The 18603-nt window shown below is 37.7% G+C and overlaps 1 protein-coding gene across 4 annotated transcripts in view; it reads right to left on the minus strand.

Annotated features, from left to right (window-relative positions):
* The window catches only part of GABRB2 (gamma-aminobutyric acid type A receptor subunit beta2), a 162291-nt gene that overhangs the window by 67802 nt on the left and 75886 nt on the right, over positions 1 to 18603 (minus strand). For all 4 annotated transcript variants that reach the window (XM_032124668.1, XM_032124667.1, XM_032124666.1 and 1 more), the window contains one exon: positions 10182 to 10264. In XM_032124668.1, coding sequence (XP_031980559.1) covers positions 10182 to 10264 — 83 coding nt within the window. The remainder of the gene's footprint in view (positions 1 to 10181; positions 10265 to 18603) is intronic.

The raw sequence follows: 18603 nt of genomic DNA on the forward strand, positions 1-18603 counted from the left end.
AGGTTGTCTTGGGAGGTTTTCTAGATCAGACTGGACAAAGCCCTGAGCAACTTGGTCTGACCACAGAGCTGACCATTTTTAAAATAGATTAGACTAAGGACTTCCTGAGGACCCTTCCATTCTGAATTATTCCTGAAGTATACCTTGAAATATAAGTATATGATTAATCTACTTAGTGACTTCTCTTTCCTCATGTACAAAACAACAGCGAAGAAAACACACCTGAAGTATCACATAAGAAAAAAAGGGGCAAAATAAACCCTAGCTTTTATAAATACAACATAAATGATAAAGAGTATAATCTTTATTTCTCTCAACCACTTAGACATCCTTTCCTTTATAAATGTTCATTCACAAAACATGTTTGAGGCTACTTGGTGTAATAACAGCATTATTCATGTTTCACTTTTACTCAGAACAAATGCATATCATGAGAAAGTTAGAATTTTTCATACATAAAAGGTATCTTGAATTTCCATCCAAATAATTTTGGACAGTGTGTCAAAAACACAGTGGATACTCTGAGTGGCATAGGTATCACATATTTCTAAAACTCGAATAGTTTCCCTGTGTAGACCTGCACACCAATGCAACATTTTAGCAAATTTGCAGTAGCACTTTCCCACATCAACTACAGTGGTTTCAGACTGATGGAAGATAGAAGAATTAGCCAGAGGATAATTCCCCTAGCACTGCCAAAAGTTGGATAATATAAGGCTGAATTATTTTTAAATGATTACTATCATAAGCAACACTAACTTTGACTTCAATACATAAACTTAAGACATAGGAAAATGGGACTGAATCCAGTGGGAGAAAGTAGCTTGTATGTGCTAAATATGGGTGGAATTTGATCAGCCTGACTACCAGTACCAAGTAACATGAGCAACTGAAAACAGAATTAACTTGTTTCACAACGCTCTCATCATTAGCAAGGTGTGATCAAGGGATGAAAAGATTGTAATTTTTAACATTACCAATGCTGCTTCGAATTAAATTTCTTCTCTGTTATTCCACCAAAGTAAAATAATGTTTCCTAGGCTTGTCTTCTTGAAAGGCCAACACTTCTTCAACCCAAATTTAATGTCATAATCAAAACTAAAGATGATCTTATTATTCACTCTAGCTTCTACTTGCTGAAACAAAACCAATGAAATTCTTTTCTTGTTCAGTGACCAATGATGCAATATTTTGCATTTGAGCGTCAGTAAGAAAAAGTAAAGAAAACTCGGCGTTTGGAAAAAAAATGAAACTAAATCACCCAAACAAAAAACCTCCAACCCTGCTGGAGAATATAGATATTTCTTTTCTTTTACAAAAGCCACTGAGGAGGGTTAAGCTCATATTTGAGAGATGAATCTCCAATTCCTATTCTAGAAACTTAGGCCAAATGGACCAACATCAGTGACCCAAATACAGAGCACACTCACCAGTCTGGTCATTTGGCTTGCTCCTAAAGCAGCAAATTGAATTCTTTTTAGAGATGGAGCTTAATGAGCCTTGCTACATCTCGCCCCAGTCCAACTGCGGTCCATGTGGAAAGAAGGGACACTTTGCCAGGGTAGGGTAATAGTTGATCCCGTTTTCTTTGTTGCTGTTGTTTTGTAAACAGGCCAAAATGGCTTGCCAAATTTCATCTGAATCCACAGTTTTGCAGTGACTCAAATATTGATTTTCTCATCTTTCTCCCGCTTAATTAATTCAGCATTAGCTGAACAGCATTAGCAAGAGCACTAGCATTAACTGTTTGAGTTGCTATCAGTGACCAAGGGCAAATAGAGATCAGACTGACAACAGTCTCAAACAAGTGCCCTCCTGCCCCTGGATGTTTCAAAAACTTATCTAAAAAAATTATATTAATTCCTTAATGTAATTGATGAACAAAAGACAACTGTAGTTATATATTGGGAAAAAACCACTATCTTAGGGAATAAAATGATTGTAGAAACATATTTCACTTCTTTTCCCAAGTATGTAATCACTGTGTGATAGTCAGTTTTTGCATTGTCTTCTAAAGCAAAAGACCTGAGATCAAGGGATTCCAGCACATGATAAATATTACTATTTCATAAAAGCTATAGCATGTTGAAGAAACGATTTCATTTTGAAAAAGATAATAGACTGCTTGAGTAACCTGATACCATGGAGAATAAGCCATTATTAGCTTTCAGTACCACTTCTGTCCCTTACAATGAAGAACCTAACCACACGTGCACTCCAAAGAAGATAAAAAAAACCGTATAATCTCAGATCATACACTACACCCTGCTAAGGTATGTAACAATATCACATGACTTTTCCAATAGCACTTATAAGTACTTATTTTTCTTGAAGAAGTCACCAGTTACAAGGCATTTGAAAAGAATACCAGACCTGCTGAAAAAAATTTGCCTAAAATATAACATTTTATAACTGAGATTCTAAAAATTAAAACAAAAAATGGTGAATATTTATCTTGCAAAATTCATACCTTCTCAAAACAGGACTATAAAGTGCTAACTCATCAGCTTTCCATACTTCGACATAATTTATTGGATATAAGTTAATCAGCTTTTGTTAGAAGTATTTTCTTTTCTTTTGGAAAATATCTATCTGCACCATCAGAAATGCCTTCCTGGACATGTAATTTTTCCCCCCAAACCTTAGCAAATATATTTGATACTTTCTGAATATGGACTTTTTGAAAAGGGCCCTTTTCATTTCCAATAATCCCTTGATAAAACACAGGGTTATTTGTAATAAAGAAAATTTTACTCTTGTTCAAACTGAATATAAAAGGCAAAATGCATTAAAAGTTTTAAAACCATTCACATTTTGTTTCTGTGTCTTTATGATTGTAGCGGGTTGGGTTTGTAACCGGGCAGAAACACCAATTTAGTGTAGTGGTTTGGCTCAAAATACTCATTACTGTTTATCTTCTGTGAGATAAGAATTAGGAGAAACACAAAGCAGGCACCAAACTTGAAAGAATATAAAGAAGTTTATTAACAGACCTAAAAGAAGGAAAAAAAAAATTTATACCACACCTTCAGAACTCTCCTCCCCCCGCCTTCCTCCCTTCTCCCACTGACAATGTAAAAAGACAACCCTTAAGATGTTCAGTCTGTTTACCACTTCCATAATAACCTTGTTCAGTCCATTTAGAAAGAGAAGTCTCTCTGCTCATGCCATGAAAACATTATCATGAGACAGCCGCCCACTTCCGAATAACTTTGTTCAGTCCATTTAGGAAGAGGTCTCTCTGCTCGCATGCAAGTCCCTTCCCGCGACTTGCAGCTTTTCCCGCAACTGCTTTTGAGGGTCCACTCTTGAAGTTTTTTGGGGTACAATTTTAAGGTTGAGCCATTCAGAAACAAAAGTTCTCTTCACCCATCTCTGGGAGCATTTAATCTCTAAGAACAGAGGCCCTTCTCCTTCCCTGGGAGCAAAGGGTCTTCCTCATCTTCTTCTTTAGGACTATCTCTGGGAGCATCTCTAGGAACTGAGGTTTTCTCCTTTCCCATTTGGAGCAAAAGTCCTCATCTGGTCCATCTCTCCCTGTCCAAACTTCTCATGAAATTACAGCTGCGACAGCATCTGCCTATCTCAGCACAGGTGCTTTTGCTTGCGAGTTGAACACTCCACCCCCCATATCTTCATGAAATTACAACGGGATACTCTGATATATCATAGCTTCACAACAGACTTTCAGCTTTAAGCATCTCCTCTTTCTGTTCCCTCAGGTTTTCAGCTCTTCACAGCAATAAAAGGGTTAATCTCACCTCAGCCTTGCAGCTGGAATGTTGCTTATCGCTGTTGGTCACCTGAACTCTGCCCGCTTTTGCTGAAATCTTGGCTGCAGTGGAGGGGGGGGGGGGGGGGGGGCGGGGTCATCCTGGAGCCGTGGCCCAGCCCAGCCTGGCCTGAGCAGGGCCTGGGCTGGGCCCGCTGGCCCCGCAGCCGCCTGTCCCAGCGCCGGAAACGAGAGAGAGCTTGGGGGGGAGTTTGTCTATTCTTAAGTGTGGATCACAGAGGCGGTCATAATTTTAAGTGGCTTAAAGAATTGTCCATATTCAAACTGGCCAGCTGATAGGTTCTGTCAGGTCATAGAGAAAGCTGTAGGAAGAACATCACTTCCGAGACTTAGCATGCTAACCTATGACAATGATTATATATGTTTTCCATATTCAACTCTAGAATGATAGAAAATAAAAATAAAGCACTTAAAATTATGAATTTTTTGTGGAAATCTCTGTTGGTGGTATGGTCTGGGCTGATAGGCACAGATTAGATATTTGTACACTGCATTCCCTTTTAGATTTAACTCCAGGTATCTTGAAAGCATTAAGAGTCTGTTGCAGAACTCATGCACAATTTGTTCTTCATTTGCAAACAATATATCACCTTGTTTGTGCTATGAGAGCTCCCAGGATGCAGAGGCTGCTGCAAAGATGTACTGAGATATAATGAAAAAAGGAAAATACTTCCCTCTTGCATACCCGTAGGGTAATATATCTCAGGTGTTATTTGAACTCCAGTCTGAAAGCCCAACCAAAGTCCCCAGCTGTGTTATCAAAACCTTACAAACACTGATTCACTTGTACACAGCCCACCCTGATCATATGCACTGATGGTGAGTCTAAATTTCCTTCCCCTCTTCAGACTACCGAGAAAAAGCATCTACTGCTGGGGATTATTTTAGCTCTTCCTGAATCATCCTGTCTCCACACTAAAGAGGAGTCAAGGATTTCCTGTTCATTTTCAGTGAACTTATGCCACTGAAATGATACCTTTTCTCTTAGCATATTTGAGATGAAATTACTGACGACAAATAAAAAACAAAGTAGCTGTCCCAAGTAAGCCACACTTAAAGCTGATGGTTCCCAAATGGCAATGGACATAGGGGGAATTCATCACTGTTTCCTAAACAACCCATGTTTCTTCTGCAAACGCAGTGCTGTACAGGTTGAATTTGCACAGAATCCAAATCTGAACATGGAGAGGATGAACAAGATGAAAAAGGTGTGCTTTGACAAGACCACCTTCTGCTGATAAAGGAATATCCTCTCTGCAGGGGCCATGATGCAAAAGAGAGTCAGCTGAAGAGAGATAGGGGATGGAATACACATTAAGTTTGATAAAAGGAAGAAAAAAAAATTAACAGCTTTTAAAAGTCTAGCTGTCAGTGGCCCAAGAGTCATGTGCAGTTGTTGAAAGTGACGTGTTCCCATGGTATCCTCATAAACTGAACACCCCACTCCTGGGGATTGGCGGAGTTTCTTGCCTGCCATCAAACACATTCACCTCTAACCCAGAAAAGCCTTGCCTGGTCAGCTCCTGGAGTTCTACCATTTGTCCCATGTGACCTGATTACAGCCTTGATCGATTGCCTGAGCAGCCACCTGCAAAGTGCTCAAAGCTTCAGCAAAAGGCTGCTTTGATTTCTTTTCAGCGCCTTAAAAGTACTGGTAAAGTCACCTTGAGCACACAAAGTCACCTTGAGCACACAAAGATGACTTCTCTTTCTCTTGTTGATGAGCTTTCGAAGATGATCTGATTAGAAAGTGTTTGGTACTGGGCTGCACTGCCACGGGGAGGAATGATACTCTTTTGACTCTGTTTCTGGCTTTTTTCAGATTCTCTTACTCAATGGAAGTTTTTAACCTAGTGTGCGTCTCTGGTGGTTTTGTCATGAAGTAGAAAAAAAAAATCTAACGATTTCTGCTCCAAACACCCCAGGCTTTCACATATATCAAATGTCCTGCAAACAATTATTTCTCATCCATCAACAAAGCAGTTCCCCCACCTGTCTGTGAGTGCTTTTCCCTGGACAGTATAGCTGCACGGCGAGCTCCCTGTCTGCTAAGGCTTCTGACAGCAGGGCTTTGGTGTGCTTCTTTAATGCCACATCTTTAATACACTATGGAAAGTGTTTCTGAGGATATGCTTCTGAGGAGAAACTTGGTGCATTCTTGTTTGTTCCACAGCAACAAAGAAATGGAAAAAACAACTCCAAAAAATCCTCTGTCACAAGGCAGAGTCTGAATTTTACCTCTGTAAAACATAAATATAGCTAGGCCAAACACATTATGAAACAAGAGAAGAAGGAATTGAAGTAAATTTTTGTCTTTATGTGGCACCGCATAATTGAAATGGACAAAGGTCCAGATGTACCAGATGAATCTTGAATAACTGCATTTAAAAATATTCAAAAGAATCACAATAATTTGTTATGCTAGAGGATGTGCAATATGATATTTTATTAGTTTATAGGAATATGAAGTATTCATCAAACTCCCTTGTACTTCTTATTGCCTTTGAGCTCTCACTAGTCTTATGGTTGATTATCTGAGACATTCCTTTCAACAGTTACAACTCCAGAGAGGCAGGAAACAGCAGGGAAATAAAATTATTCTCAAGAATCATCAGAAACTCAGCAATACAAACTGCAGTGGCAGAGGTAGGGTACAGAACAGAGAGGTATTTACTGAGTCCAGTCAATATTCAGCTAAAAAGGAAAAAGCCCTCTGTTGCCTGCAAGTTGGGAAACTAAAAAATGACTATATAGGAAAATTGATTTCCCTCTGGTATTACAACCCTGTTGTTCAGTATGTTGGAGAATAACAAAAGAAAGGGAGAAGACGACTAGCTCAGAGTAGACCCCCTTGGACATGACAGCCCACAGTTTTAAAAGCATCTTAGCAAAACTGAACATTCAACGAGCTTCTGCCTTTAAAGGACCTCAGAGTGTAGCTAGTTATACATGGAAAAAACCCAGGATTTCATTTCTCAAAACTGATACTCTCTGAACTAGTGGGAAATAGTCCTCTCTTACACTTTCAGCATCTCACTAGGACTGTCCTAGACTGAAATAGGAAAAATGCTCTCTATTGTATCCTAATAGATGATAATCACCCCCATCTATGTAATGTTTTATATTTTATATACGACCCTTTTCCACGAGAATTTCTACTTTGCAAATTAATCTAGACTTATGTAAATCTAGGTTAACAAAAACTTTATGTTGGTGAAAATTTCAGTGAACACTATGACATGAAAAAAAAAGCAGCTCAGGGATTTAAGAAGGCATTCAACTCTGGCATCAGTAAGAGGATGAGGGGAGGAAAGGAAGGAGGAAGCAGAGAAAGAATGGAAGGACTTCAGAGACATTAACATGCATTGAAATGGAATAAAAGTCTCTCATTACAACTCAAATGACCTGACTTGACAATAACTCCTTTTTTAAACAAAGTATATCTGAACTGGATTTCTCAGAAGTATTTGGTATAAGACTAACTAAGAAAAGACAATATAGATATGTAAAAGGTATGTAGGAAATTCTACTGCACTGGAAGGTCATGCTTAATACAGAGAATGACTATAAGCAAAGCTCTTTCTTCTTGACATTAATATTCTTTAGTATTTGTGTGTTAATGAAATTTCTAATGAAACAAAATCTGCAGGCATTTTTAAGACTGAGGATGATCAGAACAAATATAACAAGACCTGGATAACCTTGAGGACTGTAGCAATATTAAGAACATTGACTGATGTAAACAGTGTTATGAAATGCCAAGTCATGTTAGCACTATGCAAAAAAATTCTTTGAAAAGCTATGAAGAACCCACTGCTGGAAAATGAGTGAGGAAGGGAGACCTTACCGTACTGTTGCAGAAAAGACTCTCACCTGTAATATTCAGAAAGCAGAGAAGCAGAAAAGCAGAGATGGCTCTTTGAAGAAGGGCAGGATTAATGCCATAGTGTAATACGGATTTCATCTGGGACACTGTTTAAGGTACTAGTTATTCCTAATGAAGAACTAATGCCAGTTCTGCATTTCTCTTACACTCCTGCATGAGAAAGCTAAAAAAGACTGAAATATTCAGTTTCATGAAATGAATTCTATGAGAAACTATCAGTGTTTTCATTAAATGTGTTATGAAGGTCCCAGGAAAGCGAGGGAAGACACTGGATTAAAAAAAAATTGTAGGCCCAAGCAGTGAGTATTAATTTCACACCTTCATAGGGAAGAAAACACTTGGGATAGAATTTATAGAATACCTAATCACTACAAGAAAGCAGTGGTGAAACAGGCATCCAACAGGATCAGTAGGGCAAGAAACCAATCTTATTCAGGCATGCAGCTTAACCACTTTTTAGAAGTGATTATGACTCCAGCACCTGCATTGAATGACTTGGAAAGTTACTTTCAATTTTATTCACCCTGCCCATCTACCTACCAGCATTTTTGCCTGAAGTGATTCACAAAGAGTAGACAGACAGGTTTTCATCAGGACAGAATGATGTTTATGAAGACCAATCATTTTCTAAAGCAGCGTGACTGTGCTTCAAAACACAGTTCAAGTGTTACTTTATCCACATTCTTTAGTGGACTTTATTATTGCCATGAAAGATAGGCTGGCTACATGCAGTATCCTGATTTAAATTCATTTTACCTTTGCGATGCTGCAACAGAGCTCACAAATTCACAATTGACCTCTGTTCCAGGCATCCCAACTTCTATGGTAAATTCAACACCTACACTTTCTATGATATAACGAGCATTAAGTTTTCATACCAAGTGGAACAACAATTTGAGAGCTCAATACCTCAGTGTTTAGGATTGTTTCTTGAAAGATAAGTGATCTGCACCAAACCTCTACTCCAAAACAGATGAAAGGGAAATTTCAATTTACAAGTCCCACATTCTAAGTCTGAATGAGAACAAGTGCTCTCACTGAAAAGTAGAGACATAATTTTCTGCTTTTCATAAGGACTGACCTGGCAGGTATTTCCTGTGAATACTTTCCACAGTGGGTTGTGAAAGGATGAAAGATGGGATAACTAGTTTGTGAATCCCAATAAGACTTAGTCATCTTAGCAATGCAGAGAAATGGCAAGACCATGTTGGCCATTTAAACAATGCTGTGAACAGAGAGAAAGGATTTCCTTTGACTCTCCAGCTTTCCACCTTACACACACAATTGGAAAATAGAAAAATAGGAGGTCCTTGCTGCAAGAACAATTAAAAGACACTGTTACAGCAAAAACTTTCTCAATGAAAATCTCTGTAAGCCTGAATTATGCCAATAGTTTTCTCACACATTATAATCAGCCTATATATATGCCACCTATATACTGGTTGTATAATAGCTGGCTGCAGGTATGGCATTCTGAATCAAATGCTATCAATGGAAATTCTATACTGAGCTTCAAAAAGATCCCAAACAAACTAGATTTTATCCACTCTCAGAGCAAAGTCCATCACTACATTTGCTGCTTGTGAATATCAGTATACAGAATTTTAATGATAGTATCACTCTGCTTACTTATGCATAGAAATTATTTCAGGCAACAGTGTCACAAGAATTTTAGCATATATGTAAATTCCAGTAAAATGAATGAAATGTGGACACAAATGTAAAGCATATTCTTAAATGCTTTCTCAAACAGAAGTTCAGCTGTACCAAGTTCTTACCAGACTGGAGCACAAATTAAACATTGAAATACCACATATTTCATAATACAGAAGTTATTTTAAAAATACACATACTTGTGTACTGTATATTAAAATGTGACAGTAATCTTAAAAGTGCTGATATAATCTTAATTAGAGTGTCGATGTGCTTGCAATATTGTCATTATAAAAGTGATCATGAATCTTTTTCAGAGAAAAGAGAGGTTTTACTTCACAAGTTTTGTTTATATAAAAAGTTCAATAGACACCAGCCATTAAATCAGTATATATGTTTACATGCATTGAAATTTTAACTACAGCACAGTGGTTAGGAAAAAACCCACAAAACACCTATTTCAAGGACAATTCTAACCTCTTGCCTTCGTTTATAAATGGAAACAAGCTGCCACACAGTTCAGCAGTAAAGGAGGATAAAGAACTGATAATAATCCTTGTGCTCCTCACATGAACTCCAACAAGGCATTTGAATGAGACTTTTAAAGCTGTAAATTGTCCATCAAAACACAGAATAACTTTTGCTAATCCTTGTGCCACAAATTCCATCTGGAAAGCTACTTTTTTCACGTGTTTACAAGGATCTAAACATCATCAGACAGAAAGACAACTGGGTTAGTAGCATGTAAAAAAAAAACCCAAACAAAACCTGAAAAAAACAGAACCCGACAAAAATAAAACCTCTGAAGCAGTTGACCACAGAATAAGTAGGATTTGCAGAAGTACTTACAGCTTTCAATCTCCAGCGTGCAGTTTTGCTCATCCAGTGGATATCTCCGCAGGTCCATCATACAAGCAGCTGTTGTCGTAATTCTGGGAAGGAAAGAGGAGAGTTTGTTAATATGCCTTGTTCCAATCTTTCCTTGATCACACTTTGTTGAAAGAAGAAGCTGTATTTCCACATAAATAATGCTCTGCCTGGTTTGGTTGAATACCATGTCTGCTGCTTGCTTGTAACTATTGCTGTCTCAGGAAGGTTATCCCAGCCTGGTGGTCATGCACAGCTTCCCCTCAACACAAGTATTTTCTGCTGTGTTTAAAGTACAGCTGACTGGCCAAAGCACCTGGGGAATCTGCTTCCACACCATTAAAAAAATGAGAGCATTGGACATTGAGAGCAGCATTGTACAAGCTTTCTTCAAGCTGAAAGACTGACCAAATGAATTAGCTCAAATCGTAAAATCCAAGATGATGATCTCCACAATGGGACCAAGATGGACTAGATGGAGTGCCTACAGTATATGCAAAAACTAAGACATTACAGGATCAATGTCTTTCCAAGGCATTAATGAGAGATTGGGTGACCAACACTTTCCTTCTCAAAATCCTGTCTCATGTATGAAGTTTACTACTGGCCTTTCATACTAGATATTTAGAATATTCAAGAACAGTTTAAAAACTTCTTGTACTTTCTTTGTTCTGACAAAAAGACTTCAGAGAACTCTTTCCTTTGATAGATCTTATTTTTTCTCCTTGAATACCTAAAAAGTGTTCATTAGTGGCAGAAAATTACAGTTGCCTGGTCAAAATTCACTCAAAATTCACTAGCAACTATTTCTACAAGGCACTTAAGAATCTTCGTAAGTATCCTTGCTATCCTACTGTATTGGTCTCTTGGGGAAGAGGAACATTTTTTGGCACCACGTTCTTTCCTCATTCCATACAGGGGTATTCACAGAATTGTTTTGGAAAATATGTTTTTAATCAGTGTGTGTTATCAGAGATGCTTCACAAGAAAGCTTTTTGGAGTGGTAGAAAAGCAGAGGGAAAAGACTCCTATGGCTCCTCTTAGTGAAACCCTTCCAGCTTTCAACAAAATCAGACTGCTGGGGAATACATGTGCGTTTCTATGAAATGCAAACGGAGCAAGCAGCAGCACATATTGGTAAAAAAAACCTCTTGGCAGTTGATACTTGTTTCCTTATTTTTAAATTTAAAGAAAAATCAAAGAAATTGCCCTGTTCCAGTATCAATGTAAGACTGATTATTTTAGGGCAAACTTCAAGAAAGGTATAGTGAGACCAGAAAAAAATTACAGCTCATGTTTTTTGTTGGGTTATGTTTGGCTTTTTTTGTGGGGAGGTTTGTTGTTTTGATTTCCTCAGTTATTTCCATAGCTACCTGTATATTATAGTCAGCAGTTTTACAAGAGTTTCAGTAGTTCACAAAGGAAAAGGCAGAGCACAGACTTACAGCCAAGGTTTAAATGCAGTAAAGAATTGTGGTAAAAGCTAACCTGGTTTACTACTAAGTTTTCTCATAGCTTTCTCTTCACTAAATACTTCCTACGAGAGTCTGCTGGATCCAGGGGTTCGACACAGAGACAACCCCCAGCCCATGCTACCCTCAGCAAAGTGTCTGTTCACTCTGATGGAGTGGAGAACTCAAAATTCTCAACACAATTTCTGTAGGATTTTTTCGGTGCAAAAAAAAATGACCAGAGGGGCCAAAGGCTGCAGACAGCTGGGATAAAAGCTCTGTAGGGAACATTAGCGAATCATTAAAAGACACAATGCCCTACCTCACCAGAATGTAAAGTGACACAGTAAGGAAAATTATAGGTAGAGCAGAGATTTAATCAAGCCAAAACAGAAGTTTTGAATAATGTATTTAATTCAACTTGCTTGTTCCTTCTAGTATCATAATGCAAATCCACTGAAATAAAATCAGAAGTCTGTCCTTTCCTCTCCTCATACCTCTCTCATATTTTTAGCCTGACTTTTCACATTTATAGTAAAGTAGAAAAAGTTCTTTCATCTTCATAATTATTTAAACAACAAAACTACCTTTGGATAATTCTTAGTGGTTTGCAATTCATGGTGATTATGTAAATCAAATTACCAAAGCAAGAGAGTGGAAGAATTACCACCTTGGAATACTTTTAAAGGCAAGAGACATGACCCACACCTTTTCAGACAGAGGAAGAAACAGCAGTTCAGTTTAGAAGTTGGGAATACTTGAAACAGGCCCAAAGCCTTTCTCCCAGAGCAGAGCTGTTTCAATTTTCACAGAAGGATTAGAAATATTTTTTATACAGCCTGTACTAGTGCAAAAAATATAATATTTCACTTTGCATGATGTAACCTTGAGAACAAACAATGAAAAAGTGAAAGGTTTTAAAAAAACAACACTGTGACTCAAGGCACTGCAGTCACTAGGGATGATACAGAATAACAGGACTCAGAGAAGCACCACATGAAATGAAACACATCACAGAACTGTCTCTCTCATACACTAATCTTTTCATCTGTTGCTAAAGAAAGAGAAACCTTGTGATATTTTATGATTCCTAACAACAAAAATGAGTTTTCATCTTCCTCTTTTATGAGCTGTATTTTGAGTGTAGACTGATGAAGCACAAAAAACAAACCCTGAAGCACCACTCAACTGACTAAATAAAGTATTATGAAGTAGACCTAGAGAAAACTTCATGTGTTAAAACAACCACACTTGTTAATACTGACTTTTAACATTGCAAAAAATCTGCACCACAACTGACTTGCATGGAAAGTAAAGTTTGCCATCAATAATTCAAAATAATTCAGATAAATTATTATTTCTGAGAAAGCTGAAGAATCTGTTCACCTCCAAATCTTTGGGGAGGTTTTGTGATTCAGATAAGAGCTGGAAATTGGCACTACTTCTTTCACATGTGAAGGCCATAAAGAACTTTTTAAACACTTCGAAACTTAAAGTGAGGCAGAATATAATACCTGTATTATAATACTATCCCAGAAGGGCTATTAGTTCTTATGTTTGAGTTCTATGCAGAACAGTTTTTCAAAATCCTATAGATTTTGCTTTTCTGACAAGTTCAAATGGGATTTGAAATTCAAAATAGCAACTTAAACAGTTCTGACATCACCAGTGAAGAAAAAAACAGCACTGGAAGACAGGAGAGCAATGCTAATGACATGTGGGAATGGACAGAATCCAACTCCCTCTTGGAGCTGCAACGGCTTTGCAAAGCTGTGGAGAATAAGCAGTAAGAGATATTTATCTCTGCCCTGGAAGGAAGCAGGCCTGACCTTTAATTACAGGTTTACAGACACACAGAAATGATGAGCAAGATGGCGACAATTTCAGTTAGCTCTCCTGAGTACAGTGGTAGTACAAGAACTCTCTAACACCCTTCTCTCCTGTACTAGCTCTAACAGATCATGATCCTATGGAGTCAAAGACAGAGCTGAAGCCCAGGAAAATACAAAGACTAATTCTTTCTCTAAACGTATGCACATATATCCTGTTGAAAGCAGTATAAAATTCTGCTTCAGAAAGCTGACTCCCCATTAGCAACATCAGGAGCAATCCAAAGAGCTCACAAGGACAACAGACTGAATGTCTTCATCAAGGACTTTGTAAGAATTCTCTGTGTGCGGTGACTGGGAGTCAGGAACTCTCTAAATTAGTTACTGACATAATGTACTGCAGCTAAACCCACTGTTCACCTTCACTTCTTGGAAAAAGTCCTCCTGCATGACAGTTGGAAATACCTATGACAGCAGCAGCCAGCAGAACCAATTTCAAATACCTGGAAATTCTGGGAACAAAACATCAGTGGGATAAATCTCTCTCCTGGATGATAATACTGGATTTAAACATATGTCAAGGTTGTTAGACATACTAACAGATCTACTTTTAAATAAAATGAATTTATTGCTAATTAGAGAGTTCACAGAATTTTTCCTCCTTCTGCTTATTCACAGAAAAGCTTCCCTTGTATGATCATAGGGTAAGAGTTGGCTGTAGCAAGCTCCAAACAATAGTGATGTTTCTAAAAATTCAACATTAAATCTAAACATTCAGCTACTGAATCTTTCATCAGCTATAATCTTCCAACTGTAAACAGCATCTAGTTTCTCAGTGTAGTTTTACAGGAAAAAAAGAACAGCTGTTTTATTGATGTCGATGTCTCTATTTGAGATGAAATGATAAGCACATGCTACCCAGAATCTGTAATATGCTCTCTTCTAACACTACCCCTTCAACATTTTCTGAGTATTCCAACCTAAGTGCCAACAGCTCACTTTTCTTACTCCATTTGGGACTTGTTATCTTGTTATCTACTTGTTATTAACATGTAAATATTTTCCTCTTGTTTCTGTAGTGTGCTTGGACAGTAAGGTGTTCTCTGAAAGCACTAAGTACGTTTGTCAAAGCTGGAAGGCATAACTGTAATACAAGCCAAGATTATGAATGATATGATACTAAAGCATTATTTAAATGTAATACAAGAGAGAAAAAAACTTCTGTAACTGATAAAACACAGGGATTCAGAACCCACACAGAAACTTCGACCTCATTAAGTTTTGTTGTTGAGATTGCTGGTAAAAGAAGCATACCAGATTCTTAAGAGGAAACTAAAATCTACATGCCTCTTATCTTTCTTGGGAAGATGTTCTGCATTTCTCTGCTGAAGTACAGCCTATTGTGCATCTGCATGCCAGCAGCAAAGAGTAATGGCAAACCAGAGAATTTGGCTCTTATTTAATGGTAAAAGAATTCTGTCACAGAAAAATTAGAATTTTGTTGCAGAGTTCTGTTCCATTCCATTGTCTGCTATACTGCTATAAATGTAGCTCTATAAATTGTTCTTTAAGTGAGATAGCATACAATCCTGTCACTATGTCCAATATTCAGCCATAACATCATGTTCATAATTTAAATCCTTGCAAAAAGCACAGATCACTCTGCAGTAAAATCTTCTGCTACAATAACCTCAGCTTTAGACTGAATTTATTCAAACCTTTCTCTGAAGTAGTATGTTCTTCTCTAGAAAATAACACCTATATAACATGGCAGAAGAGCTCAGAGGAGCACTTCATAATTTTAATATTTTATCACTGAGAAATGTATCCTTGCCTTGCAGCATTCACTTCACTTCTCCCTCTCAAAAGAAATAAATAAAAGGGAGAATGCTAAAATACTACAGGACTTAAAGAAAATGAAACAATATGAACATGGTGAGTAGTATGAAACAAACAACCTTGGAATAAAGAGTTAGTACATCTCCACTTATCCAGAGTTCCTAGTCCTTTTGCTTTACTAACCATCACTGAAAACGTGAAAGTCTTACTATCAAATATTTTGCAAAAAATATTTGTTTCTTATTCTGGTTGGGAAAATTACATTGCTACTTCACTCAAATAATGTCAGCATTGAAATAAAAAGTGCATGATTTCACTTTCTTTTGCTTAAAAATTTATGTTGTTACCATCCAAGTCACACTGAATAAAATAAATCATATATACAAAACACCTTTAAACCAGTTGTTCTGATATATATCACATTAAATACAGACTCTCTCAAACTATGGAAGAGAGCTAGAACTTTCCAAGGAGATACATGAATTTGGTGGGTGGGTTTTTAATAATTTCTCACTGCCTAAAATCATTATCTCTAAGGAGTACATTGGACTGTAAATGTACCCCACATTAACAATTTTTACTCCAGGAACATAAAGATACTGCTCCTAATTAACTGAAGACCTAGAGAAAAATTTCTCCACAAAATATGCACTGCTTCAAAGCACTAACTGTGCAGGTAATATTGCCTCTAAAAACACAGAAATAGGGAAGTACAAATTATCATTGGTAAAATAATATGAAACTTTGCCTACAGGCTACTTTTACAAGCCTTAACAGAGTGACAACTACAGTAGCCCAATGTCCATCTTTCGAAGAACAGTGTCTTGTTTCACCCCAGGACCTGTGTCTGAATGTTCTGTTGCATGGGTCTTAGAAGATAGCAACCCTCTCCTCCAAAACATCTGCAGGAGCCAACCTCCAGCAACTGCTGGTTCCTGGAAACTGACTTCCATGGAGATGCCAGTGATGCTGACACAACCTGCACTTCCCTCTGTTAGTGAGGAGCTTGTGTTCTGCATAATGAGCTCACACAGAAACTGCAGTTACTTCATTATGTTTTTAATCCACGGTTTCTGTGTATTTGATTTCTGCGTATTTGATTTCTGCAAAATCCTCCCTTCTCACAAAATACCACCAACTGAGAATATTACCTGTTATTTGTTTGTTCCAGGAAATTGAGTGGAAGGTATTTTCACTGCTCTGGAGGAAAAAAGTTCTACTTGAGTTAAAAATTAATGTGGAAGTCAAAACAATCTTCAGTAAGAAGTTTTATGATTGCAGCTTATTTAGTAATTCTTATGGAAGTGTAATATAAGAGCCCAAAGCTCCCATTCTTCTGGCTTTTGTGAGTCAGACAGCTCTTCCCACAGGAAAAGGCCAATAGAAATAATAAATGTAGGTGGAGTCTTAATAAGCAGAATTACTCTCAGATCCAAAAAGGTGGGAAAAAGTCAGTAAAAAACCCTATAGCACACACTTGAAATTATTAAGTTTCTTTCAACTACCTTTACAATAAAGCAGTAACCCATAAAATTCTTACAAAACACCAAGACAAAAGTAAAATGAATTCTCCCTGTCCTAAAACAGGAGTCACACTTTAAAAACAATCAAACAGGGAGACAGTTAAGAGTCAGCATGAAGGTGAGCTGTAAGAAGCATAGTAGAATACCAGACACAGGTTATTACTTCCTAACTCAATTTTTATTAGAAACTTATCCACACAGACTGGAATGCAAAGACAGTTGCACTGCCTCCGTGTAGGATTTCTATTAGACCATTTACTTTCTAAGCCTTTTCCCCCATTAGACAATCTACTATATACCTTTGCAATTCTAGCAAAAAAGAAAAGCTCAAACACGCAATTGCTTTCTTCTTCACTCTGCTCTGACAGAACTTCACCAGAGCTTGTAATGAAGTGTTTACTCACCTTTTCTTAATTTCTTCTTCTATTTTCTATCTATAGGCAACCTGACCTTCCCCGAAATGCATCAGAAACTATTTAAGTAGCATGTCAAAGTGATGTGGTACACACAGCCATGGGTGAGTTGCTCACCATGATAGAAAATGAGTAAGGGAAAAATCCTCCTCCAAGTAGATCCGCAACTACATCATTATGTGCTAACACTGGTGCCTTGGAGTTACCACCATTGCCCAGGATGTCTTGAGTGTCCCATTTACCGAAACTTTCTAGAGAGCCTCGCCCTAGGCCACCTCTATCCATGACCAAGTCTTATGCAGATGTACATTTTTTTTTTTCCTGGTTCTGCTTTTCCTGATTTCAAAGAGGATAATGTTCTCCCATTTCTTACTACCTGAACAGGTCTCAAAACAAACTGTCATTCACCAGATACTCAAAAACACAGCATGCCAAGTGACCTCTCAAAGTAAGAGCCACACAGATCTGTGTCGCAGGGAAGCGCATCATGAGCAACCTTATCCATTGCAGCACAGCCACCTCACCCACTACTGTTGTAATGTGCTCTCTACTTGCCACAAAGTGCTATGGCAAAATGCACCTCCTTACCTCTGGTAACACATCCTCTTTCATTCTCTACCTGAGAGGTGAGCCACTATCAAACAGCTGTAGAAAATAATTTTATTTTTTAAAACATCTCCCATGAGAGCTGGAAGCACATGCAGTTGCTAAGCTCATCAGGAGAATGATGTAGCCAAAATTTCCTCTGTTCCCACCTGCCCTCTCCCCTCATGCATCTTGCAGGCTTAAAACAGTGCCACAAGCAAAAAAAGAGAAAGAGAAACTATCCGTTTTTGTCCTGCTATTGCACAAACTGATTAAATCTCCAGTAATCATTCAGTAAAATAACCCAAATATCCTTTTAATTGACTATTGACATAAGATAAATATCTCTGGCTTTGCAAATAAATATTTCAGCTTAGTTCTGATACTTAGGACAGAGTAAGAGACACGTACCCAAATACATAATTTTACCCTACTGACATCCTTTCAAATATCACTGTAATATCAACTGTCAGTAAAGGCAGAACACAAATAACACACGTGATCTTTACGCTCCAAAGCATCTGAAGTACAGCCCTCAGACTTCATGTCTACTACACTAATGTATTACGCTACCATTGGGTAGCGTAGATTAGCACGCTGACACTATTGTCTCAGTTTGCTTTTAATTTTATTGAATGACTATTATTTTTAGTTAGTAGGTCATAATGCTTCATCCCCCTGTGGCAATAAGAGGATGGGGGTGGTGAAGTCCATGGGTAGGTTGTGATGTCCACAGCAGATTTTTTAAAGCAAAAATTCTACAC

Source organism: Corvus moneduloides, chromosome 15 (assembly GCF_009650955.1).
Source record: "Corvus moneduloides isolate bCorMon1 chromosome 15, bCorMon1.pri, whole genome shotgun sequence".
In the NCBI taxonomy this organism is placed as follows: Eukaryota; Metazoa; Chordata; class Aves; order Passeriformes; family Corvidae; genus Corvus; species Corvus moneduloides.